At 42.5% G+C, this 25,517-nt stretch overlaps 1 protein-coding gene across 3 annotated transcripts in view; it reads left to right on the plus strand.

Annotated features, from left to right (window-relative positions):
• The window catches only part of kcnq1.2 (potassium voltage-gated channel, KQT-like subfamily, member 1.2), a 180,128-nt gene that overhangs the window by 40,335 nt on the left and 114,276 nt on the right, over positions 1-25,517 (plus strand). For 2 of the 3 annotated variants that reach the window (XM_085778576.1, XM_085778575.1), the window contains one exon: positions 69-186. In XM_085778576.1, the coding sequence (XP_085634702.1) occupies positions 69-186 (118 nt within the window). Of the gene's footprint in view, positions 1-68; positions 187-2,300; positions 2,370-25,517 lie in introns of all 3 variants that reach the window. The other variant, XM_085778574.1, reaches the window with a different exon arrangement.

The raw sequence follows: 25,517 nt of genomic DNA on the forward strand, positions 1-25,517 counted from the left end.
CTAACCTGTGTACAGTTCACAAGCTCAGTATGTAGTAAAATAATACATGTTATTTTTGTGCTTTGCAGTAAGGAAGAATCATAACAACAGCACCTCCATCGACATCTCCCGTGCCAACAGCTTAACCGACGAGCTGGACTTCATGAGTGAAGACATTCCCCTGCCGGTGGTGACTCGCAAAGCTCAGTAAGTCCCACAATGTTTTCCCTTCGCTCTTCTCTGGAGCCCCCCTATCTCCCTCCCATCCATCACCCCGCACTGACCTCCATTCTCTGATCCATATTATACTGATTTCCCCACTCGTCATCGTACCTAAAGGCCTTTTGTGAGACCACAGAGCCCCTCTAGCTGCTGTCTAAATGAAGTTGTTTTGTTGAACTCTCTTGAGGGTTAAAGAGACTCTCAAGGACCAAGGCCATATCAGGTACAGAGAGTTATAAAGAGGATTATCCCTTTAGTCTTGAGGGAAATGTCAAAGAAATCCCTCTCAATAGGTTGTAGGACATGTAAAGGTACTGAGAGCTTGTCGCTGCATGCCCTCTTAAGGTTGAACATTCTCCACCATTGGGTGCTGTGTGAATTGTAAATGCGTTTCGATGACGTTTGTTCCTCCCATTGATCCACTCATATAAATGAGTTGCATTAATGTAAACCAAAGTGTAATTCTGAAGTACTTTGCTTGCTTTGGGAAAACACGTTAATGAGGAACACAACAACAATGTGAACCCTCCACTTCTCTATTGATTCCCCTTGTCTTTTCACCTGCATCAACAGACCAGTACACATGGGGCCTGATCTACTAAGATCCCAGATAAGGGCCGCTAAATTGCGTGCTCCTGGTAAAATTTTGCGTGTTTGGTTAGTGCACGAAAAACAGGTGATCTACTAAGAGTAAAATGCAGAGATATGAGAGCTTTTGCCCTGGCAGGTATTAAATCAATAAAATAAAAAAAGCTAGATAAGACTTGCCTTTCAAACGTACTAAATAAAGACGCAAAAACTTCCACCGCAATCTGTTTCAGGTTTGGTAAATCACGTTGCATGTGCTAAATAAATCTATTTGCATCTACTCCTCCCAATATTTTGCACATTCTGGCCGAAACACCCATATTTACATATTCATTAAGGCAAACGTGCTAATGCATCGCGTATGCTTTGTTGCCCGTTTGAGAGACGCAATCCTCATGTGTGCCCCGTTAGTAGATCAGCTTGCACATTTTTTTGCAGGTGACATCAAGTTTGCACACGTTTTTATACAAGCAAACCTTTAGTAGATCAGGCCCATTGTGTTTTCATGTGTTTACACCACTATAGTGAAAGACAACATGTTGTCTCTACTGTTTGGCTTATTCCGTGCAGTGTGGGGACTATTTCAATGCTTTTCCTATTGGAAAAGTCATGTAGCATCTGATGCTTCCAGATTAGGTGATTGCATACTTGTCTTTAAAAAACATGAGTGCAACACAGGATTATTGTGTAGATGATGGTTTTTGTCTATCATGAATAATGGATAAGGTTAATCCATAGTGTTCGACTGCCTCAGTGACCTGCAGCTCATGTGCCTTCAAGTCTTTGGAATGTAATTTGAGTGTTATCATATGACACCGTGACATGTGAACATGAGGTATTGTTATGTCTTTGTGTTACATTGTGCCTGTAGTGTAGATATTTATCCTGTGGTCCAGAGGAAAGCTTGTGAACCAACACATTTTGGTTGGTTTGTTTCCTTTGTTTTTGTTGCTTATTTGTCATCATGTCCAGTAGGTGTTGTTGAAACCATCAAAATTGTTGATGGTTGTTCCACTTTGTGCCCAGTCTTTGTGGTTTATACCACAACACTGTGTGTGTGCTGCAAATTCACATTGGTGTGAATTTGATTATTTTTCTGCACTAGGGCACATGAGACTAGATCTTTGTCATAGTTGTTTTTAAGTATTTACCTCTTAGTTAGCATTGTTCTCCCTCTGGTGGCCCTGCTAATATACAGTCACCCCTGTCACTCAACTCCATTTCTGGCCTCTGGCATTTCTGACTCACTCTACATTCTCCTCCTCTTTGTGTCCTCTTGAAAACAAAAAGCCTTGTGCACCTTTTGTACAGAGGACCACAGAGTTATTGCCATGTACGGCAAAGCTCTTACATAATATCCCCTAATTTCTTGTTGTAGTTTAGTTTACTAATATTGACAGGGTGATAAAAACTCCCCAGCCCTTCAGCCCCAAGTGAAGACATTAACAAACCAAACTCAAACAGAAAAACGATAGTTATGAGCTGCGGAATGCCTCTTCTCTCTCTTGCAGTCTCTTGACCTGCCCGTTTGTGGCAATGGTCCAGGACTCTTTCTCCACACACCACTTGAATTCCACAAGGTACTGTACTGGCTCTCCAGCTATTCTTCTTCTTCTTCTTCTTCTTCTTCTTCTTCTTCTTCTTCTTCTTCTTCTTCTTCTTCTTCTTCTTCTCTCTCTTTTCCCCCGCTTCTGCATCCCACCATCCACCCTGATCTTATCTGAGGGTCCAAAGAACACCACGGAAAATGTCAGTGTTGGGTTTAGGCAGCATAGAAACCACGACTAGCCACCACCCAAACTCCTATTAATCATTTCAAATGTGATATGTGCGCCACCCCTGGAAAATGTGATTATACTTTCACATATTTTACTTTTTGGGTGTTTTTATTCCTCAACAGAAACCTATTGTTTTTTTTGTTGTGTTTTTTTTCTTCAAATTAGTCTACATCATTCTTGAAACGTCCAGACTGTTGCAGTGTCTATGATTATGTCCACCCATGAATCAAACAGCATGAGGATACTGTAACAGTGACTGATATGTAAAGCATGAAGGTAATATAGGGAAAGGCCTGTGGGTGCTTATGCATCTGATATTGCCTGCGCTGCATTATTGTCACTATCACACATTATTATATAATTGATGGATATCAGCCATACAGTATATGTCATAAATACACGTTTTGTATTTCTCTATAGTGTTTTTTTCCCTGTTCAGTGAGTCCTGGTGTTTTTAGAAACTGTTACATAACAGCAGGGTCATACTGTAGGTCACATCTCCATCACAGCTGCCATGTTTATTACTGTTAAGTGGTAAACTTAAAATCCCAAAGTGTCAGTGAATACTCCAAGCTTGTTTTAAAAGAATATGCAAAGAAACATGTCATGTCTACTAATCCAGTCCGTGTACCCCTAACAGAAGATGGCGCTCGACTTTTACTGTATGCAGGCAACATGTTGGTACAATATACCATAACCCACAGTGTTGTATTGTTATTGTGAGTACAGCCTGAGTTACAGTCAGCTTGAATTGTCATTTTATATCACATTGGATCCTGTAGTTAATCTCAGTTGAAGGACAGAGTCAGATTTCCTGCCAGTTCACTAATCTGTCCTCCTTTATTATAAATTACATTCAAAGTAATCTGTCAAAGATAATTAAATGCTATTTTGTGGCCTGGACATTTGTGTACATGTACATGTTTATATGTATATGTGACTTATTTGTGCGTGCATGTGGGTGTGAGACTGCTGGCTGTTAATGCCCAAGTGTGAGAAGGAGTCTTCCAGCTGCAGAGCCAGACAGTGTCTATTTGTATCTGTTGCAGTGCTGCTGTGCCCATAACTCAGCTGTAAGAGGCAGGCACCGAGCTGAGCCATGCTGGGCACTCCCATAACAGCTGGGTTGTTTTGCTCCCAGTGTCACGCCACTAAGGACAGCACTGTCATTTGGCATCCTTATCTGGATTTCTGCAGACAGCTACCAGATCCACCCTTAGTGCCTCAGGCAGCATGCATGCACGCACACACACACACACACACACGCACACACACACACACACACACACACACACACACACACACACACACACACACACACACACACTGTATCAGCTTTCTGTTATTTTATATTCAGGAGTTGGAGCTTCTCCTCACCCACTAGCCTTAATGTAAATTTGACATGGGCTGGCTCCTTCCTCAGTTTTTTTATTGCTACCTTCATCTATACATTTCTAGTATTTCTATCACTTTTATTTCTCTGTGCCAGAGTTGGGTGGAACATTCAACTGTTTGTTTGGCTTTGCTGAAACAGGCTCTCAAAGTGTGTGTGTGTGTGTGTGTGTTTGTTCACATGTGAGAGAGGCATCAATACAGCTGGCTGTGACGTCTCTGGGCTTCTGAAAAGGAAGTGGTGCAGGGCAGCGTCCACACGCAATCATGTCTTTTTCTCCTCTAGACCCAAAACACACTCACATGCTCAACATGCGCACACACACATATACATGCGCACACACAGGCAAAAGCAACTCTGAGAAGATAAATCTTTATTATTAGTGTTTGTTTGTTTAAAACCACCTTACAGCAGTGATTGTTGGATTTTATGAAATGTCTCAAATAGAAGAAAATTCAAACAAACCGTACACTTGTTCCACAGCCGTCAACATAGTTCTTCCCTTTTTACCGTAAACACTTCCTTCATTATTTGTTTACTTGGCCCTGTGTAAATGAGGCTTGATTTTGTTACAGTTCAGACAAACACTGATTTCCGTTGATTGTGTACATGCGTTAGAATGTGTGAGAACCAAGTGGCTTAGTAGTTTGATATGATACAGTGTGTGTGTGTGTGTACAGCTGTATGCTTTAAGGATGTGCATTTCTGAGATTTACTGGTTAACTGTTGGATGAAATCATAACAAACCCCGGCGAGGCTGCTGATCCTAAATCCACTCTGAAGCGGGTTGACTTTTAGCCTCTTGAAGAATGAGTAAATGTTTCCAAGTACACTTGTACGGCCCCAAACAGAGGAAGGCCTTGTTTAGCTGATTGCAGTGATTGTGTCCTATCTCTCCTTCTCTCTGCTCTCTGCTGTGATTCCCTCTCTGCTCTGCCTCATCTCTCAGCCTCTCCATGCACCCCAAAGTCCCATCGCCTGCTTCTTCACTCTGTCAAGCAGCACCCAGATCAGTAATGTCCATCACCCTCTGACCTGAGGCGGTCGCCCCCCCCCCCCCCGGCCCCCTCTCCTCTTCCCCCCTCCTCCCCCTTGTCTCCTTTCAGACCTGTAAAAGCATGCATTGGCCACCTACAGGCAGCTCTTAATTAGTTCCCCTCTTACAAGCTAGCCGGAGATAAACAATGAAAACCCACTGCCGCGCCACAGGAGGGGACTGCAGGCAGAGACACATGCATCATGGCCCGTCGTCTTCAAGTAGGGGCCTCTCTCTGCTGAGCAACTGGCGTCTTTTGTGCAGAGCTCTGAACAAATTGACTTTTTGTCTGCGCGGCTTCTGTATGCCTGTCTTGTACACTGTACCCTGATATTAATGACATAGAGGGGCGTTTGGAACATATGTTGTTTAGTCGAGAGGAAAACATCTAAAATGCATTCATGGTTAATGTTGCAGGAGTCTTTTTAAACCTTGGATATTGTCCCTTTGACAAATGTTTGTGATATAAGCTTCTGCCACAGCCCTCCCCTCCCCCTCCTCAACGTTGTGCCTCCAACATTTGCCAAGAAGTTATTTTATAGGGCTTCATGCAAGATTCAGCAGTGAATCTAAAGTGAAAATATCCAATAAATCCTCTTAATATTTTTGGCTTCAGTGCCAAGTATTAGAATGACAAACTAGACAAGGGCCCCACTTCGGGCACATGTGCAAGACACACATGCGCACACACATATGCACACAGACAAACGGATGGGGTAAGATCTGTGGCCTCCTGCCCTGCAGCAAGAAAAGCTGCCCGGGCGCTGTTGCTTTATGAAAAGATAGAGAAAGGAACGAAAGAGAGAAAGAAAAGAACAAATTGTGCCCCAGTTTCTTGACTTTCTGCCAATTTCTAGAGCATTAAAAAAGACAGAAAATAGTCTTGGGGCAGTAAAACAGCCACACACTGATTCATATTCTCTGTGCATGGAGGGATTCAGAAGTTAATCTCATTACAGACCCTGGGCTTTTTATGTGGTTACTGACCTCCACTCTACCTTTACTCACTTGGACATATTAGAAATAGTTTAATTGCTCTCACTCGGCCAAAATGCAACCAGCATAAATGCTACACTTAGGCTGGCAGTACAGTGCAATTAAAATGGAAATTGGCTTGTTCTTACAGGCATTAAGTTGGCTGGGGTTGCCCGGTTTGAGAGCGTACAGGCCTCCAGTCAAAACCTTTCAAAACTTAACCACAAACATTCATTGCCCCTGTTACGATGTGTCTTCATTGGGTAAACAATGTCATGCGATTAGTTGCAACATTTTACATGTGGGCTTTAAGCGTCATGTCAACCAGCTGACTTGTTGTTATTGTATTGTTTGCCCTGTAGTGATTTAGTTACATACTGAAGCATGAAACATTGCCCAACAATGCAACAATGCAGATTTGTTTGTTTTGCTCCAGTTTTTTCAAAGATGTCTATTGCCAAGGATGTTATCAGTTGTAATAACTACCTCGTAGGGTGTAAGCATGTAAGTCATTCAGACCTCAAGCACTGGTCAGGAAGAATGGAACTGTGTTAATGCTATATAATTAATTCTGGGTTGTTGATAAGAATATTCTCTGAGTAGACTTCTACTACTCCTTCATGCTTTATGTTATTGCAGGTCACAAGTGAGTCTTCTGGTATGGCGTTTGCTTGCAGATGCAGGTGGAGAATATCCAGTGTGAACAGCACCGCCTACTGCAGTAAAATTCATCGGGCTTTTGTCTAAACTAGTTATTTTTAAGTGTTGCAGAGCTCACTAAATGAGATACTGTAAGAAATATTTGTGAAAAAGCCAATTCTTGGAATCTCTTACTTCTTCCTGTAAAACACGTAGCTGATTGGATCAGGACACAGTCTGATCTAAACCTCATACTGTATGCTGCAGAGAGAGAGAGAGAGAGAGAGATGATAAAGATCTCACCAGAGCCACGAGAGAATCAACAGGCCGTCTTTTATAGCACAATACGTCACACCCAGGGCAATAAAAGGCATTTTCATTAAGTACTTAATTAAAGAGCACATTTTCTCAGGCTTGACTCTGGCCATCCGGCGATAATGAAGGCCCTCGTGCTGCTGTTTTAAGGGATGAGAGTGTTTACTCCCTTCGGTGGTGTTGGTGGTTCTGGAGGGCTTTTTATGGCGAGAGACCATCAGTGAAGGGTGGGGGGGATGGCCCACTTTATTGCCTCTCACTGCTTGTTGGAAAATCCAGAGACTCCACCAGCTCTGCCTAAATAAACCATTCCAGGCCAAATTAAAAGATACTCTCACCAACGTGATCTCTAACTACTGTATCCAGATGATGGCTCATGGCGGTGGGTTATCATATGAGTGCCATTCTTGGGTCTTTTAGCGTGAATGAAATCTTCCTGGAGGGTACACGTTGGTAGAGCGAAGGGAGCCTGTCACTGCATGCTGGTTTGGTGAGTATCCTGGTGTGGTGCAGTGTATCAGTGTTCAGTCCAACGTCAGTATGAACCAGGCCAGACTGTGTAGCATAGCAAGCCGCAGCAAGCCAAAAGGAGCTAGGCCGACAGCAGGTGGGTTCATAACCTGTAGTTCAGTATCAGATTATCTCTTGCCGAGTTATTTGACATTATGTTTTTGTATAGAAGATGATACTGTGCACTGTGCGTGTTTTCCATGTCTTTTCTCTCCTTAATCCAAAGTGGGGTCACTTGGATGCTGGCAATGTACTCTGTGGTACTTTCGATTGGTTGCTTTTAGTTAATAATCATATAATATAATCACAACAAGACCTTATTCACTCTGCTTTAAAAAAATCAGGACTGTTGCACTACGTGTGCATTCTTATCACAGCGTGGTCACACAGGACAGATGTGTGTCTGGAGGAGAAATGTGTTTTGAGTGTGTGTGTGTGGTTGTGTGTGCGCAAAAATCTTAGTTCTCTACCCGAGCTTCCCTCTGTGCCCTGCTTTGCTTTGTTCAGTATCAGTTTCTCTTCATCATTCTTCCAGGTAGAACCATCACCTGTACTCCGTCTAAAGGAAGAACCAACTTAAACAGAAAGTCAGAAAAGATAACAGTAATAATAACAATAGTAATAATAATAATACAAGGAAATAAAAACAAACAGATCTCGGTAAAAGAAAACTGACACAGGAAATTGCTGTTTTCGCATGACTCACTGGGCCGCTTTGTGTGACAGCTGCAATTTCTTTTGTTTAGGGGCAAGACAATTTCAGAAAGACTGGGAAACGTATTTGTTTTGATTAGACCTTGGTGTTACACACTCACAGGACAAATATAATGACAATTAGTGTTTTTGTTAGCTTAATTGTTTCCATACTGGCTTTATTTGGCTATTTGGAATTTGTTTTATTCAATAATGTTTGTGCTAATGGATTGTAGCATTGCAACAATGAGGTTAAACATACAAATTAAACAAATTAACCAACATAATTACCCAAAATTAAATTATTAAGATGCCAGTAATGAAAGTCAGAACAATGTGGCTTGAGGATATTTTTTCCCTGCACAAACACGGCCATAAATGAACTGATGATAAACTCCAGAGGGCATGGAAGTGGTTTTCATTAACCTTGATTAATTGCCGCTCAATTACATTCACATATAATCACATGAAATACAAAACAGGAAGTCACAAAATCACATTAAGTGGAGACCAACAAGAATTTGATCTAAATGAAGATTGTAAATGCAATAATTATGTTGTATCTATGCAATTACATGTTTGGTTTAATGGCGGTTACAGTTTTAGTAAATATTCTGAGATATTCTATCAAATGTTTTGTATTGAATATTATAGAAAATAGGAAAAAAATGCTAGAAATAGTTATTTATCTTAAAGCAGAAGTAAGTGATATATTTGTGTTAATATAAGTCTTAAATAGTTATATCTTCCGACAGCAATCACTTACATAGAGTGTTTGGACCGAAACACGGGTCTGTCAGTCACTCTGCTCTGCTCTGAGCCGAGGAGAAAACATTTATCGTATCCTACAGTTTTTATCCAATGAGGAGAGAGAACGGCATGCAGGGCTGTGTGTGCAGCCAAGGGACGCCGTGAATGTGGTGACGTAGGGACGAGGACTGTTATGGTGCGTTCAAGGAAACTCGTAACTCGTGTTTTTCCGACCTGTGAAGTCATACCAGTTCAATCTGGTACGAGTTCACGGGTCGGAAGTTACGAGTGGCCGTTATAGTGACTTTCACAGGTAAAACAGGTCGGAAAAACACGAGTGGGTTGCCTGAAACGCTACAAAGTCGTAAGTTGTGACTTGAAGCTGTAATTTACGGTTTCAAAAGCCTACCTGGAACGCAGCATTGGCCAAAACGACCGGATCGCTTACTTCTGCTTTAAGCATTTTTTAAAATTTTCTTTACTTTTCTCAATGCATAGGCCTACATGTTCCTGACCAACAAACCTATTAGTTTTTTAATATGAAATGATTAAATATTTAAATTGCATGTATAGTGTATTCAGAAAGTATTCAGACCCTTTCATTTTTTCGTACTTACAAAACTGCCATGTTGCAGCCTATGATGAAATCACATGACTACATTTCTTTCCCTTATCATTCCCTTAGTATCACATCATCATGATTTTTTTCCCCATTTTTTTTTCTTTCCAAATTTATGTAAAAGGAAAACTAAAATATCACCTTGATGTGTAACAAATATTCAGAACCTTCTTGTCCCTCATCCTCTCTTGTGTTGTCCAGGACATGTGCTCTGGGTCACTGTCCTGTTGGAAGGCGAACATACAGCCCGGTCTTGATTGCTTTGAAACCAGGTTTTCATTAGGTTATCTCTGTTCTTTCCACCATTCAGTTTTTCATCAACCCTGACCAGTTAGAGACATGACGGTCAGAACTGAGGCCAAACTGTTTAATCTTGGTTTCATCAGACCAGAGGATCTTTTTTTCTCTCATCGTTTCAGAGTCCTTTAGGAGCTTTATGTGAGCAAAGTCCAACCTGCTTTCCCTGGAAGTTTTCCCCTTCTACACACAGAATCTCTGGCGCTCGATGAGAGTGACCCCTCGGGTCCTTGGTCACATCTTTTACTAAAGTCCTTTTCCTTTGATTACTCACCCGTCAGAAGAGTCCTGGTTGTTTTAAACTTCTTCCCTTTAAGAATTATGAAAACTATTGTGCTCTTGGGAATCTTTAGTACAGCAGAAATATCACTGTAGCCTTCCTCAGACCTGTGCCCTGAAACACTGCTGCCTCTGATCTCTACAGGCAGTTCCTTCCTCATCATGGTTTTTGTTTTTTTTTGCCTGAAATGCATTGTCAGCTATAAGACTTTAAACAGGTGTGTGCATTACAAAACCATCTGCAGGTGTAGAAAGATGATCAAGAGGAATAGGAGCCATCACTGTCATAGCAAAATAAATAAATATGTGTATCTGTATATTAATGTTATATTTTAGATGTTGTGTCTAGATTGATTAGGAGGGAAAATTAATTTAATTAATTTTCAGCATAAAACCTCAGCAAATCACAATATGAACTAAGTCAAGGGGTCTGAAAACTTTCTGAACGAACTGTGTGGTGTTTAAAATACTTTTTGGTAAACACTGCAGTTCCCCTGATCTTGTAGTTGCTGCTGACTGTGGAATAAAACATAGTAATTCAAATTATGTGACAGTAAGTCATCAGTACTTTCTTGGGAGTGAGTGGGTTGGACTTCTTGGTACCTGGTAACAGAATTAATTTGAAGGTGATTTCTCTGAAGTAAAGTTTCAATCGAAGTCCCGGCCTCAGAATGTTTCTTATCACTCTGACCACTGTGAAAAACAACAGCATGCAAGACTCACTTCCCTCTATCACAATGCCATCAATAGGCCTTGCACGAGTTTTACAGGCGACACCCCTCACAGCCCCACACATTTGCAGCTTCACCACAGAGAGTATGCTGGAATTTGGCGCGCTCTTTGCTTCTCAGAGAAACCCAACCACAGTGTTCTTGTGGTTGTGGAATTGGAAGTTTATCTTACATGTGACAGCTTGGCAGTACGAAGAAAAAAGATAAGCAATGCAGAGAATTAAAGCGACCAAAAAGGCTTTTCTTGTACATGCACTGTAGTCTTATGATAAAGAAGCAGTCGGCAGGTTATCAGTCACAACCTTAAACTTGTCCGAAACCAGATGTTTTAAAGCAGGGGGAGTAAAAAGCTGTAAATCATAGAAGGTGGACAGGTAAGCCACGGCAATGCGTTTGTCACCTCCACCCCCACATGCGCACACACACACACACACACACACACACACACACACTTCTTTCTACTCCCCAAGCATATTTTTTCCACTGCTGTTAATAGGAGCCATATAGAGCCCAGTTCATAATGAAAGACCCCCAGGGGCCATGGTAGTAAATGAAACTAATAACCCTCTAAATAAGTCTCTTCTAGTGCTGAAAGGCCGGTCTCTTTATACTGAAAGTGTATATGTGCTGTAAAGTCTTTTCCAGCCTACTACTGTAATTTTATGGCTCTGTTTTATCCTTTTCTTTTAAAGCCTGTCAGAGAAATTGGGAGGGAAGTCAGAGAGAGAGTGTCAGTGGATCAAAGTGCTGCAGGCTCTCCTAGTTCGAGGCTCCGAAATGTAGTAAAAAACAAATCATAAAATTACATCATGTAAAAATATCTTGCATGTTTTTATCTTTTTTTAGGAACTGTATGTAACAACTCATAGCCTGACATGAATGGCACGTGTCATGTGAAAGAGTTGTCCGAAAAGTCGTGCAATAAATTAGGGGCGACATAATAGAGCAGTATAATCCAGGATTTGTGAGAATTTGTATGCAGTTGGACAGAAAGTGTCCATTGTGTGTGTTGTGTGTGAATGAACTGAAGGCATCTTTCAGTTAATATGGATAAAGAGAGGATAGAATTTGTGCTCCAGTCAGGTTGAAAATAAAACAAGTAACACAACATATAAAACTCTTAAAATTTACATTTAATAATTCAGATTAAGTTAACGATGAGTCCGTCTCAAAGATGACGAGTCTGGCACTAGAATTTAAAATTTTCCAGACCAAACCATAAGTGTGTAAAATAGATACCACAAATTATCAACATGATAATAGAACCATAAATTGTTTCAACAAAATACACACTTTATAAGAATAAAAAAATGAAACAGATGCAGATATTAGAAGAAGCCCTTCAAAATGCACGTGTTTTGACTAGGACAACAGTAAATTTGACCCCATTACAGATGTTTTGATGGCGACAGAGGTGATGACATTGTTCCACACTTAGCTCATAGAAACACTGTATAGACCACATGCTGGGGTTTGTCAGAGCAGCGCAGAGTGGTGCAGCTACAGTTAATGTTTCTAACTGAGTCAGAGGGTGGGGATGGAACAAACTGTGAAACACCACCACACAGACCCATTCCCACTGAACACATCCACACCATTTATTTATTTATTTATTTATTTTTGAGTCATCCACATTTGGGTCTAATTAACTAAGTCGGGGCCAGGGTTTTACAAGTACTACTGTAGTACTAATCTATATATTATTTTATAACCTATTACATGTTGCTGCACTACACTCTATATAATGTTATACTGTATTACCACACCTCTCCTTATGTTTCATATCCCATAACTGTTTAATACTATATTATGTTACTATCTATTTCTATTAGATCATATATGACATTGCATTTCTGTCATATTGCTATATTAATACAGATAAATATAACTCTGATTACTGTATGCTTTATTCTGGTGTATGCAGTAGATATAATATTCTATATAGTGTACCTTTTTATTTTGCGTTTTAATATTATTCTGTGGTTTCAATTCCTATTTATGTTTTTGGTCTTAATTTATATTCTTGTATCTATTTTCAAATTTTCTCTGTGTCTGTAGCTCTGCAGCTGCAGAATAGACTTTCCCACTTAGAAATGTCAACTTATCTTACACTACTACAATAATATTTTAGCACTAATATCTCATCGAAAAAAATGCTTTTAATTAAATTTTTTTTTTTTTTTTTTTAAATCTCCTGGCCTTTTTCTGTGAGTTTTGTCATTACTTTAAAGGCAGGATTTCTGTCTTGATCATTTAAAAAATGTTTTAGTGCCGTCCCAAAAAACAAAACAAATGATCACTACAGGGAATATAAGTCTGAGTGTGAAATGATGAAACTACTTTCATCCTCTTAGTATGGTCTAAAAAAAAGAGGCAAAGTCAGAGCTATAAAAAAGCAGCTTGTGTGACATTAAAAATGTAGAAAACAAAAAAGTAAAAACTCCCATATCACACAACTGTAGTTTTCTTAATGGTGACTGTGACTGCAGCTCTGGAACTATTTTAAAACTGTTTTGAAAGTTTTCTTTTTACCAATAGTATAAAGGAAAAAAAGGCTTCTTGTGCCTGAGGCAGAGACGTATGATTCAACAGTGAAAACACAGGTCGACAGTATTCCAACAAGAGGTTGAATCTTTCAGTCTCTTGTGCTCACCATGTGTGTTTATGAGGTGTGAGCAGCAGTGTCAGTGGGTGAAAGGACGAACATGCTCGCACTGTAAGTGACTCAGTCTGGTCGAAAGGAGACGTTTTTTTTGTTAGTTCTTGTTTTGTTTGGTCTGTAGATGCTTCTTTAGACTGAAGGACTGAAATAACACAGCAGTGTAAAAAAGCCAAACGTCAGCAGTACCACAGCGAGTGGAGGAGGGGAAGGACGGAGAGTTCCCCGTGTGACCAGCAGGCTGTGCTATGGCAACATCACTCCTCTACTCACTGACGGGCAACCTACAATCACTTCTCTCTCTCTTTTTTATTTATTCTTTTTTGTTCAAATTTTTTTAGTGTAGATTTAATAATTCGGCCTCTGCTTGGTTTTCCACAGAGAGTAAGAAGGAAATGGTAAGTGTAGGGTTGAGCTCAAGTGGAAATGTCCTTGTCGGGGTGTTTTCATGAGTTTGGTGTCTGCAGTCGGGTGTGCCCATTACCAAAACCATCAACACTACCACCACCACCACCACCACCACCACCACCATCGTCGCTGCTCACCCGGTCAACCTCTCTGCCTGCGATTCATTATGTTTCTATCCCGTTTTTTTCCGATCTGCAGCAAGAAAGAAAGAGAAAAGTCGAAATGCATGAAAATAATTGACAAAACCACACTTTCCCTCGCCTGTTTTTCTTGTTGCGGTCCGGCAGCGCTCAGGTTTTTTTTTTTTTTTTTTGTATCAGACATTCTGCTCTGGTCGAGCTGTGAACAATAGCTGTGGTGTGCCAGTTCCAAAACATTTGATAACAGTTTGGCTTCAGATGAAGATTGTGCGCAGCCACTTTTATCTTTGAATATAGAGCTATCTCAGTCTGGGGCTAAAGGACTGATCAAAAGCTGCAAGTGTGTATATAAGTGTGTGTGTTTGCGTGTGCATGTATACAGTGGGTGTTGCTGTGAATTTGCAAGCTCCATTTGGTGTGTCACTCCAGTATTTACAACATTCTTCCTGACTGTAGGTCAAGTCACCCTCTCTCTCTCTCTCTTTCTCTCTTTTTCCCTCCTGTTCTCTCTCCCTTTCCTCTCTGTCTCTCGTTCTCTCTCTTCCTCTGTCTCTTGCACGTTTGGCCTGGCCTCGGTACAACTCCTAGCAGTTGTCAGTTTCAGGAAATGCACTGCGCTCTGTTGGGAAGTGAGGTATCTGCCTCTGGGCCAGCCGTTTTTTTTTTTTTTTGAGTAATTTTTATCGGCTGCTTACGGGAAGCAAAGCTCCTCCGTGCACACAGAACCACTCACTCAGCCTTGCTCTCTTCTCTTCTTGTGATTGCATTTCAGACTGATACATACACTGGCCAGATGAGTAGATTGAGGTATTTAAATATATAGATAGCTGGATGGATAGATGCCTCTTGTGCACACACATACACACTCACTCACACACACACATGCTTACCTCTACACAGTGTATCAGATTAAAACAGAACTCACATGATCTGCAGGGCAGTGCTGCAGAGAGGTGTTCAGGAAAGCAAGGAAAACAAGTTGTATGTTTTTGGCTGGTGGCTCAACTGTGACATATGATCAAGGCAAGTGTGTGCATGAAAGTGTGAGTGTGTGTGTGTGTGTGTGTGTGTGTGTGTAGGACTGGGGAGAGTGGCACGAGTCCAAACAGGATATTGTAGTACACGGGAGCACAGATTCTTCCTGCGGCATTTTGGCTCCGTGGGTTCAGGACAGCCTCGACGACAAGCAGACAGCAGCCCCCTACATTGTCATACACACACACACACACACACACACACACACACACATCCTAGCCTCCTATCAGATGACTGACTGAACAGCCAGCCTCCCTTTCTGAAAGGAAAACAATATTATTGGACTCAGTGACAGTTTCCTGAAGGAAAGAGCAAGCTCCATAGAAACAGAATAAAAACAATCAGTCAGTTTCATGTGAAGTTTTGGGCACTCATCAGGAAAATAATCATGTTTAAATGCAACACATCCTCTCACACCACACATTTTAACTTTGCACTAGAAAAATCTTGATAAATGCAGTTTACATTTTTGGATATAATTCTGCTCAGCCTTTCAGCCTTGAATCTGAATACATAACAAGTTGGCCTTGAACATTTATGGTGTTTTGCTACAGTCAAATCACACCTCTGACTAAAGTGCATTCTTCACACTCATTCTAATGGTGTAAAGACTCAGGCATCCCCCAGACTTTCTCCTGAACATAGTTTGTCCTTTTTGCACAAACTTCGGATTGGAGTGGAAGTGAAGGAAAAAGTGTGAGTGAGAGCAGAGGGAGGGAGAGAGGGAGAGAGGGAGGGAGGGAGGAATGGTGTAAGCAGGACCTCATCTCACAGACCTGTCGGGAGCATTAAAACAAGCTGTTTGTCAAGTGCCAAAGCCAGCAGCACCCATCCACTCACTCTGTCCTGGGTGCTTCGTCCTCAGTTGTAGCAGCAGTGTGTGTAAGTGTGTGTGTGTGTGTGTGTGTGTAACTGTGTGGGTTTATGTGTCTCCTGGTCTAGATAAACAGAGAGACAGCCAGATAGTTAGGTGGCTGGACAGTCGGACAGATAGAGAGAAAGCTGTTCTGAGCACCATATGGACGTACTGTTAAAAAAAAAAAAAGATCAGATCAGATCTTGAATATAAACACTGAACCAATTTGAGCAGAATGTGAGTCAGGGCTAACTAAACTATTGGTTTTGGGTTAAGACCAGCAATTCTCATTTTCCTCCATTCCCCTGTGTTTCTCCCTGTTTCTCAGTAGCTCTATAAAACATTGTTTGGACAAGAAAGCAGACATTGTTATTTGCCTAAATTTTATTAGTAAATATGACTTTATGAGCTCTGAGTTTCCATCATTTTTGAGCAATTTGCATTTGGTCATTTGTGTGCTATGAAATCTAAATCAGGTCCTCATTTGTTATTAAACGCACAGGATTTTGTATTGAACGAGAAACAGCAGTAATAGTGTTATTCATTTAGTTTCCAAACAAAATTTCTTATGAAATGATCAGTAATGATCATCAATTTGTTCCATGAAAATCTGGACGGAGTTTTCCATTCACAGTTTCATGTAAAAACTTGGCAAAAGAAGTTCAATCTGCTTGAAATTAAATACACACCATGGGAATGACCTCCGAGTTTTAAATCTGTTCTGGTTTGTTCACTTTTTTTGAAATTGTTTATTCATAACAAACTCACTCATAAACCTACTAAAAACACCCCCTGACCTTTTTTTTCTTTTAATCTTGGGTCATTCCTCATGTGTTCCTTCTTAATTAGCAAGGTTATGACTGATAAAAGATGAACCCATCCCACTGCCTTTGCTGGGAGTAGATTCATATTAACCCCCAAGCAGGGAAAAGCAATAGGAAGCCAAAGCAATAAAAGGCTTTGACATTGATGGGCCTGTTTCCCAAACACTTAGACGACCTTAAGTCGTCTCCTCTCAAGTCTGGCTGGAGGGGCCAGGGCTCCACTTCTTATTGCTGTGTCTGACCAGAGTCGCCATGCCCCAGAGAGGGCCGACGTTTGGTCTCGGCCCCTTAGTTCCTGTCTGTCTGTCTGTCTGTCTTCTGAACATGCTACAGAAGTCGGGGGGCAGCGCTGGTGGGTGAGGAATTTCTGTGTGTGTTGAAGGCCTCCAGCAAACAGTCCTCACAGTGTCAAAGCAAATACAGAGAGCAGCTCTCTTGTGCATAAAAAGCACTATCGCTGCCTGTCTACTGATTAGACACAAGTGAAAAAGAGAACAAGAGCAAGACTGGTGATAATAAGCAGAAAATTTCATGTGTGTCAAACACAGATGCTTTTGATTGTACAGTAAATTTGTCACGGAAGAGTCTCATGACGAAACACCAAAGCAGAAATGAAAACGGCTGAATTTATTTTTTCTTTGAACCCTGTGGTTGAGAAAAACACAAACAAAGTTGGAGAGTTTCACTACAGAGACAGAATCATTTTCAGCATCAGAAAAATTACTCGGCTTCACTTTCATGTTACATTGAGAGGATTAAAAGCCCACACAACCTTCTCCTTTTCAGGTTGCTGTTGAACAACTTCTTAACCCCCTCCGTCCGTCCGTTTGGCTTTACTGACTGGATTAGGTTCATGCACAAGGCCCCTACTCATGCCAGTGGATTGCTTATGACAGGCCCTTATGCAGACACCTTGACTGCCATGAGCAATTACTTTAAATACACAGGAGAGGGCCAGAGCTGGGCTGACCTGTGGGAGGGTGAGAGGTGGAGAGAGACAGAGGGAGAGAGAGAGAGAGGTAAAGAAGAAGGAAAGAGAAACAGCCCACAGCTAATTGTAGATTAGGAAAAAATTCTCCTGAAGCAGTTTATGAAGGCTCAAAGAGAAAACTATTAATACAAAACACAAGTGGGGGAAGAAACAATACAAACTCTTGAAATTACATGTGAAACATCTATGATGGCTGTCATCTGTAATCAGATAGCATCCACATTCCCATCATGCAACTGAATCTGTTTCCACCCTGTGGTTCTTACAACCTGTTGTGTTGGCGTTGCTGAAATCCATCCACGCCTCTGTTCATTTGCTACACTTCAGATAGATTTACGTGTGTGCGTGTCTGACAGTGGCAGAACTGACAGCAGTACCGATCCCTCCCCGTCTCCTTGAGCCTGGTCTGTCTGTTGATCAGGTTTCACACAGATCTGGACTAGCTCTGTTACACTACAGGCCTTGTCCGTGCTGCTGCTGCTGCTGCTGCTGTGTGTGTGTTTCTGCTGGCTCTGCTCTGTTTCACCTAAAATAAGGGAGGGTCGTCAGACACTCACTGGGCTTGAAGAGTGCAAAGGGTTCGTGGGGTTGTTGATGTTGAGGCTTAGTTTGCAATTTCTATAAAAGAGAAGGACTTGTTTCTAATGAGGCTGTGAAAGGCAGTGGTGCTGGGTTTGCTTCTAGGTCCAGGTTGTGGTTGTTAAGATTCAGCAAAAAATAAAAGAAAATAAATGAGGAAAGAAAAGAAGCAAATTGTTTTTATTATATCATTATATTCATTTTTACATTTTCTCTAACTGCTAAACTTGGACCCTGCTTCTACATGGAAAGATGTTTTCTTACATAGCTGAGACCATCATCATCCCTGTATGTTAAAGGGATAGTTCAACATTTTGGCAAATTGGCCCATTGCCATAATCTCTATAGGAGTTTCGTTACCTTTATTTGTCGGTGCAAGCTATTTTTAGAGTGGCGGAGCAGAGCCGTGAGCTGCTCAGAGCTATGCTATGAAGGCTAATGGGATTTCTTGTACCCCTTTCCCACTGGCCAAAAAACCCGTTTAAACCCGCTAACAATCGGCTTTTGGTGGCAGTGGGAAAGGCGCAATGAGCGGGTTAAAATCCCCTTTAATCGGCTCGGCTCTGCTCGGCTTGCAGTGGGAACGCCAGACCTGGGTCAACCCGCTAATTTACGTGATGACACTGAACGTTACGTGACGCCACGTCATCGCGCCGGTCGCGTCTCATATCACGTACCAAAACAAAGCTCTGCTCCGCTCTGCTCTCACTCGAGACTGGGATCAAAACATCAAAGAACACTGACCGAAAACGATTGAAAAAAAGAAAGAAAAGACAGTGTGTTTAACTGACGTGTTGTGCCGCAGACGAACCGTCATATGGCCGCGGCAGACTCGCTGTCCTCCGCGGTCCTGGTGCTCCCCAGGTCGGCCAGACGCCTCGTCTGCCTCGGCCGACAGACCTCCGCGGCAGGCGGCTGTGGCATGACTCGCACCGCGGATGAGAGCGGGGCAACATGGTTGCTCTGTCTGATCCCCCTGCGGGGGGTCAGACTCGGCTTATTTTGGTCAATGGGAAAGGGGCCAAATGCTGATTGTTAGCGGGTCGACCCGCGTTTAAAAACCCCGCGTCGACCCGCTAATTTTAGTGGGAAAACAGCTTTGGTTTCCCTCATCAAACTCATCAAATACACAATCCAACAACTCCAAAACGCTCTGGTGGACAAGTTGTGACCTGCACATTCACCACGCTATGAGATAATAACGGAACATTACGAGACAGAGTTGTTTTCAAGGTAAATGAAGAGACTAAACTGCCCTCGACAGGAACGCACATCAGTGGTTTTGCATGAACTTACCTCAAAAACAACTCTGTCTCGTAATGTTCCATTATTATCTTATAGCGTCGTGAATGTGCAGGTCACAACTTGTCCACAAGAGCGTTTTGGAGTTGTTGGATTGTGTATTTGATGAGAGAAACCACAAAATCCCATTAGCCTCCATAGCGTAGCTCTGAGCAGCTCGCAGCTCTGCTCTGCCGTTCTAAAAATAGCTTGCACCAACAATTAAAGGTAACGAACCTACTCCTAAAACTATAGGGATTATGGCAATGGGCCAATTTGCCAAAATGTCGAACTATCCCTTTAAATAATGCTGGACTCTTCAGGTTCATTGCAAAGACAGGAAACGCAATGTGATCAGACAGGTTTTAATCACACCTGATATTAGCCAGATCTATTTTACAGAGAAAACAATGGTGAATGGTGAAACGTCCTGATCGGTCAGTGGTTAACACCCATCACTGACGCCTTCGGCTTTGACCTACTGTACTTTTTTCCCCCCTCAACATTCTGTGCTCACTTTCAGTTTTTGTCTTCAAAGGAACTTTATTAGTCTACAACCCTTTTCAATCATCTGACAGCTTGTTTCCCTCTGGTCTTTCCACATCCCTGTGTTGACTTAACCAATACGGCGTTAGGGCCAATACAACACAAATAAAAATCCGCTGTTAAAAAATGTTTTTTTTCCTTTAGCCTTAATGTCCGTCTGTGTCCGTGTGTGTGTGTGTGTTGCGAGCGGAGGTAGTGTGTGTGGACAGCAGCACAAGAGACCAGTTGATGAGAGTGTTAGATCTGTGAGGGAATGAAGAAGTGGTGAAGGCCAGAGTTTGTGTGAGGTGAACCAGAGCTTTTGCACTTTGCTTTGCTTCACTTCTTTGCTTCGCTCCTTCTCTGCATCGTCTCTTCTCCTCCTGACACACACGCACGCACACACACACACGCAAGCTGTAATGACTAGAAGTGTGTGGAGCTGCTGAGCTGTTCCACATGTGTAGGGTGCGTCAGATCAAATTAGGCCTCGCTGACAAAGGGCCTTTTACACACAGGTGGATGATGGGGGAGCTGGGGGTGGGCTGCAGTCGACCAATCAGTCCAAAAGCCAGTCAGTCAGCAAAAGCAGCCAGTCAGTAAGTTAATCAGTCAACCTGCCACTCAGACAGCGGAGACTTCAGCTGCGCTGTGTGTGATGTTTGGACCGGCAGAGTGTGACCTGACAGCTTTTCCTCCGCTCCAGAAGAACTCTCAGAAATGTGTGTGGATGTCTGGGTTTTCTTCAACTGTCTCACCGTCATCATCATCGTTGTCGTCATCGTCGCTGTGAAACATCCTGACCCTGACTCTAACATACTTAGGCGAAAATCGGGGCCCTGCCTGCTCGTTGCACTTTTCTGAGAGGAATATATACAACAAGCCTCGCCTTGACACACGCACTTCACCCCATCTAATCACAACACACAACACAAAATCACAACAGCATGTCAGCTGGCTGTGTTTGTGAGATGAAAAGTACAATTTCCAAATTTTTGCGACTGTGTTTACGTCTCTTTCCCAAAGTTTATTACATCCTCTCTCCAAGCTGTCACTTTTCATATGTGAGCATACCGTAAATACCCCTATGGCTCACACACACACTGACACACACACATATACAACCCCCTGGGTGCCGGGGTAACCATAATGCTGCTGCGGTAGTGCAGGCTGAGTTATTACGTTTAATCCGTCTAATTGTTGAGTTTCATAGAATGGGACCCAGTCTGCCTTGGAACTAATTCTGTCTGGGCATTCTATTTAATTCGCCACACTGGGCCCTAAGCTCTTCTAAAGGCAGGCTGCCCCCTCCCCTCCACATTGCTCCCTCCACCCCACCCTTTAAGAATATAAACCCCTTATCTTCTTCTCTCCCTCCCTCTCTTGCATGGCAGAACACTGGGTGACTTGTGCTGGAGAGTGATTTCTCAACAATCCATAAAACATTCTTCTGACGTTTTGGACATCCACTCTAATGAGGCAGGATAATGGGCACAGAGCTATCATGAGCGGCAGAAAAGGGCCCGGCAACATCGGCTTTGCTACAGCAGACACTTTTAAACAACAACAAAATGCAAGTCGCATAAGGCGGTGGGGCAAGGCATGAAATGAATGGAAATTGAGATGCACGTCTGGAGACGGCTAAAGAGGAGCGTATTGACAGCATCACGTGTACGAGCCAGACCGCAGAAATACCCGTGTTATGACACAAAAGCTCTCCAAAAAAATAAATCCAGGCCCAAAACCAATCGCGGATGTTGCATGTGTGCGTGGAAGTGTGCGCTGCAGCTGGTGCTTAATTGTTGCCACTGTACCAAAGTTGAAACAATGAAGTCGGCGTAGCTTAGCTGACGTGGTCACAGGCTCGCCCCCAAAAACAATGCTGCTTTAACCGGTCAGGCTGGTGGGGGGTTGATTGGTCGGTTGGTTGCCTGCTTGCGTGGCTGAACGGTGATAATCCGCACTCGCAAATCCCATGCGTTTAGTCAAATTATTCCAGGCCTTAAGGCTCCCATTGTGGCCGCTGGCTGGTGTGCTGCTGTCTGAGTCCCCCCACAGGGACAACAATGCCACCATTCAAGGCCACTCGCTGCTGCTGACGGGCAATTTCAGGTGTGAATTGGCTGTGTAGCCAGTGGCTTATATTAAATGACCTGAGACATGACCTCCAAGGGGTAGGAGAGGATAGAAAAGGGAGGGGGGAGAGACAGAGTAAGCATTTGGAAAAGAAAGAGAGATTATGTGGAAGAGGGGTTGCCCACAATCTTGTCAAGTGCTGTCATCTTTTTTTTGCTTTGATGGTCTTAAAAAACTGGCAAGACCTGCATTATTTGGAGAAGAAATGAAGAATGAGAGGGAGGTAAAGAATGATCCCTTTGGCCTGATATACTGTCCTCTCTTCGCTCTACTCTGTTCCTGCAGAACCTCTCCTCTGTCCTCCCTCCTTCCCCCCAATAATGTGCTTTTAATCATATCTCCTTGGCTGGCTCGCTTGCGTGGGTGAGCGCCGCGTCCAGGCCCTTTGATGGGAATCTACGATGCGCCCAAAAGTCTTTTGAAGTGGCCGGCCGGGGAGCTACAGGGGGGCTAGCTATGGGGCCGGGAGCTTTGATGTGCCAGGGCCTGGAGAGGCCGGCTGCATGCTGCCCTGCACCGATCTGTCAGTAGCACAGCTGCAGTGCTCGCCGGGGAGCCCCTGCCTCCAACCCTGACTGACTGACTGACTGACTGACTGACTTACTCACCTAGTTGACTGTATACACGCTGTACCTGCAGAAATCAACACCGGCAGTCAGAGGAAGGTTGACGCTTTGGTCTCTGGTCCACCGACAATGTGGGTCAACTTCAGTGTAACTGCTCTGTATAAGCATTTATTAATATGTTGTTTTGAGTGAATATATCCCCAGAGGTTATTTGAATCCAAGTCCTGCTGCAGAGCGTTGAGTTTCATTTCTTCTTTGCTTCTCCTGCTATTTCCTTTATTTTCTGTCAGGCAGCTCACAGAGAAAAAACACTTAGCGGACGACTGTTTTCTGCTCAAAGTCTATGTAAATGTGCCATTGGGAATTTTTTTTTTTCAGTTTGACTATTGCCAAATGGAATCTGTTTTCTCCGCAGCTGCACGAAACCATTAAAAAGAGACCATGTGTTCTAACCTGTTAGGTTTCAGTCGAGCTCAACCTTGGCTCAACTCTCCACCTGGAGAGGAGAGCACTTTCCAAGGCTGAAGCTATTGACACTTAGCTCACTGCACAGATTTTCTCCCCTCTAGAAGGAAGATGCATTAATTGCATGACTGAAACTGAGAACATTATTCAACGGCACAGATATTTCTTTTATGTGCATTACCACTCCACATTTCTTTTTAGTGTGATTTATTTCAATCTTCCATATCATTGCGTACAGCCGTTAAATGATGATGAATGGTGCAGAAGGTACAGCAGTGTGACAGCTGTACAGCTTAAATAAAGAGTGACCCAAGTCTTTATTTAACTGAACATTGTCAGATAAATTATCATTTATTTATAAGTCAGATCACACAGCTAGGAGAAATCAATACTATATTTGATTATTTCAAAGAGAAGCATTCAGTTTCTTTATATATGTATATATATACTATATATATATATATATATATATATATATTTTTTTTTTTTTTTTACCATGGGCTCTAAGACTAAATAAAAACGAAATAAAAACCAAAACTAAGCCAAGTTATGTGTTTGCTGATTTATCCATCTGTACTAATAATAGCATGTGTATTTTTTATGGAGCACAGCCCCGTGTGAGCAAAACTATACGACAGCAGCACTCGCACATACCAGAAAGCACTGGATTTTCTAACTGTGCTGGCAAAGTCAGACTCCGCAATAAATGTTTTTCAGCATCGGCGTACTTTCACTCACCACACTCATTCACATCCATCACCTCACTCCCCCTTTCTCAGGCACCTATGAAGTGCTAGCGTATTTGCTCGGTCTAGAAAAGTCGACTGAACACATACAGTAGGTGTGCTCTTTTTCAGCACCACCCTGCTTCACACTTACGCACTTTTTACACGCGTTCACACCTGGGAGTCGCCCAGTGTAACTGCACAGGGTGTTCTGTGCTGTTATAGCCACCAAGCATTTCCTTTTAGTTTCCTACTGTAGTGTCAGTACAGTAGTTGTACTCGCACATTCACTTTTCTTTTTTCTTTTTTTTTTTTGCAGTCAGTGCCAAAACCTGCAGACAAATGGCTCCAAACCAAAAAAATAACTGGCTTTAGCAACCGCTGTGGTAGTAATGGTGTACAGACAAGGGGGTATATAAATGATGGGATGACTGTGAGTAGTACCCCAGTAGGAGTCATCCATTCCTGAAGGATTAGCTTGAATGTAATGAAAAATGACAATGGTGAATGGCTCTCCAGTGGCAGTTTGTTTGTTGACTTTGCCTCTGGATCCTTCCGTCCTCTGGAGGATGTATCATCCTCAGTTAACCTCAGCTTCAGTAAACATCACTTAGATTTATGGCTCTCCGCCTTTCACCTGTGGTAGCAATCCACTGCAGCAGCACAACAGACCCGCGCTCCATTTTTAGCCTCGATCCGTCACTACGTTGGGATTAATTAAATCTGTTTTCAAGTTTAATTTTTGAGTTTATTAATCATCTTAAAACACATCGTCCTTCTGAGGCTGCGTTTCATTTGCTTGTTTAAGTAACTTTGAGGCTGGAAAATTAATGTCATTCCCCACGGTCTGACATCATCATTTATACTGAGCTCGTTCCTGCTCTTTGTTTAAGTTGCATGATGATGTTTTCCCCACGCTTTTCACATTTACACTTCTTTCCATTAGGTGGGAATTTTCTGCATGTCTAATACATTTTTCTATACATTTCCACTCAAATTCAGACTGACATATTTTGTATATTTGAAAACTTTGAGCTCTCCTCGTGGCCAAGGTTCCCCAATCAACGGTTCAGGGGGGGTTTAAGGTGTTCCCACAACAAGGACGGAGAAAATTCTGCCCACTCACCTCAATTTGAGTTTAACATACACATACCAGAGCTTGTTAGAAATCTCTGCTAAGGGTTCTGGCATGGCTCTGACTCGTTTTTTGGGGCAAAAGGCAGAATAAAAATCTGCATGCAGCTCTTCACAGTTGTTGGTGAGAGCTGGACTCCTCTGGTGCCGGGCTCATCAGATGCCCTCAGCATGACCTGCGAATGCAAACCCGCTATCTCCAACACATCTGTGCCTAGTTAAATGAAGGTTGTATTTTAGGCCTATTATAGTCAAGGAGACAACGCGGCCCGACTGCTAGTTTGACCACTCACCCCTATCTGACTTGCACATGTGGTCAGTCACTATGGCAACGTGCTGAAAAGACTGCTTCCTGAGACTTTGTTGTGTTTGGGGCTTGGCAGGGCATT

This window comes from Trachurus japonicus, chromosome 6 (assembly GCF_045865225.1).
Source record: "Trachurus japonicus isolate A0001 chromosome 6, Traja_1.0".
NCBI classification, from domain to species: Eukaryota; Metazoa; Chordata; class Actinopteri; order Carangiformes; family Carangidae; genus Trachurus; species Trachurus japonicus.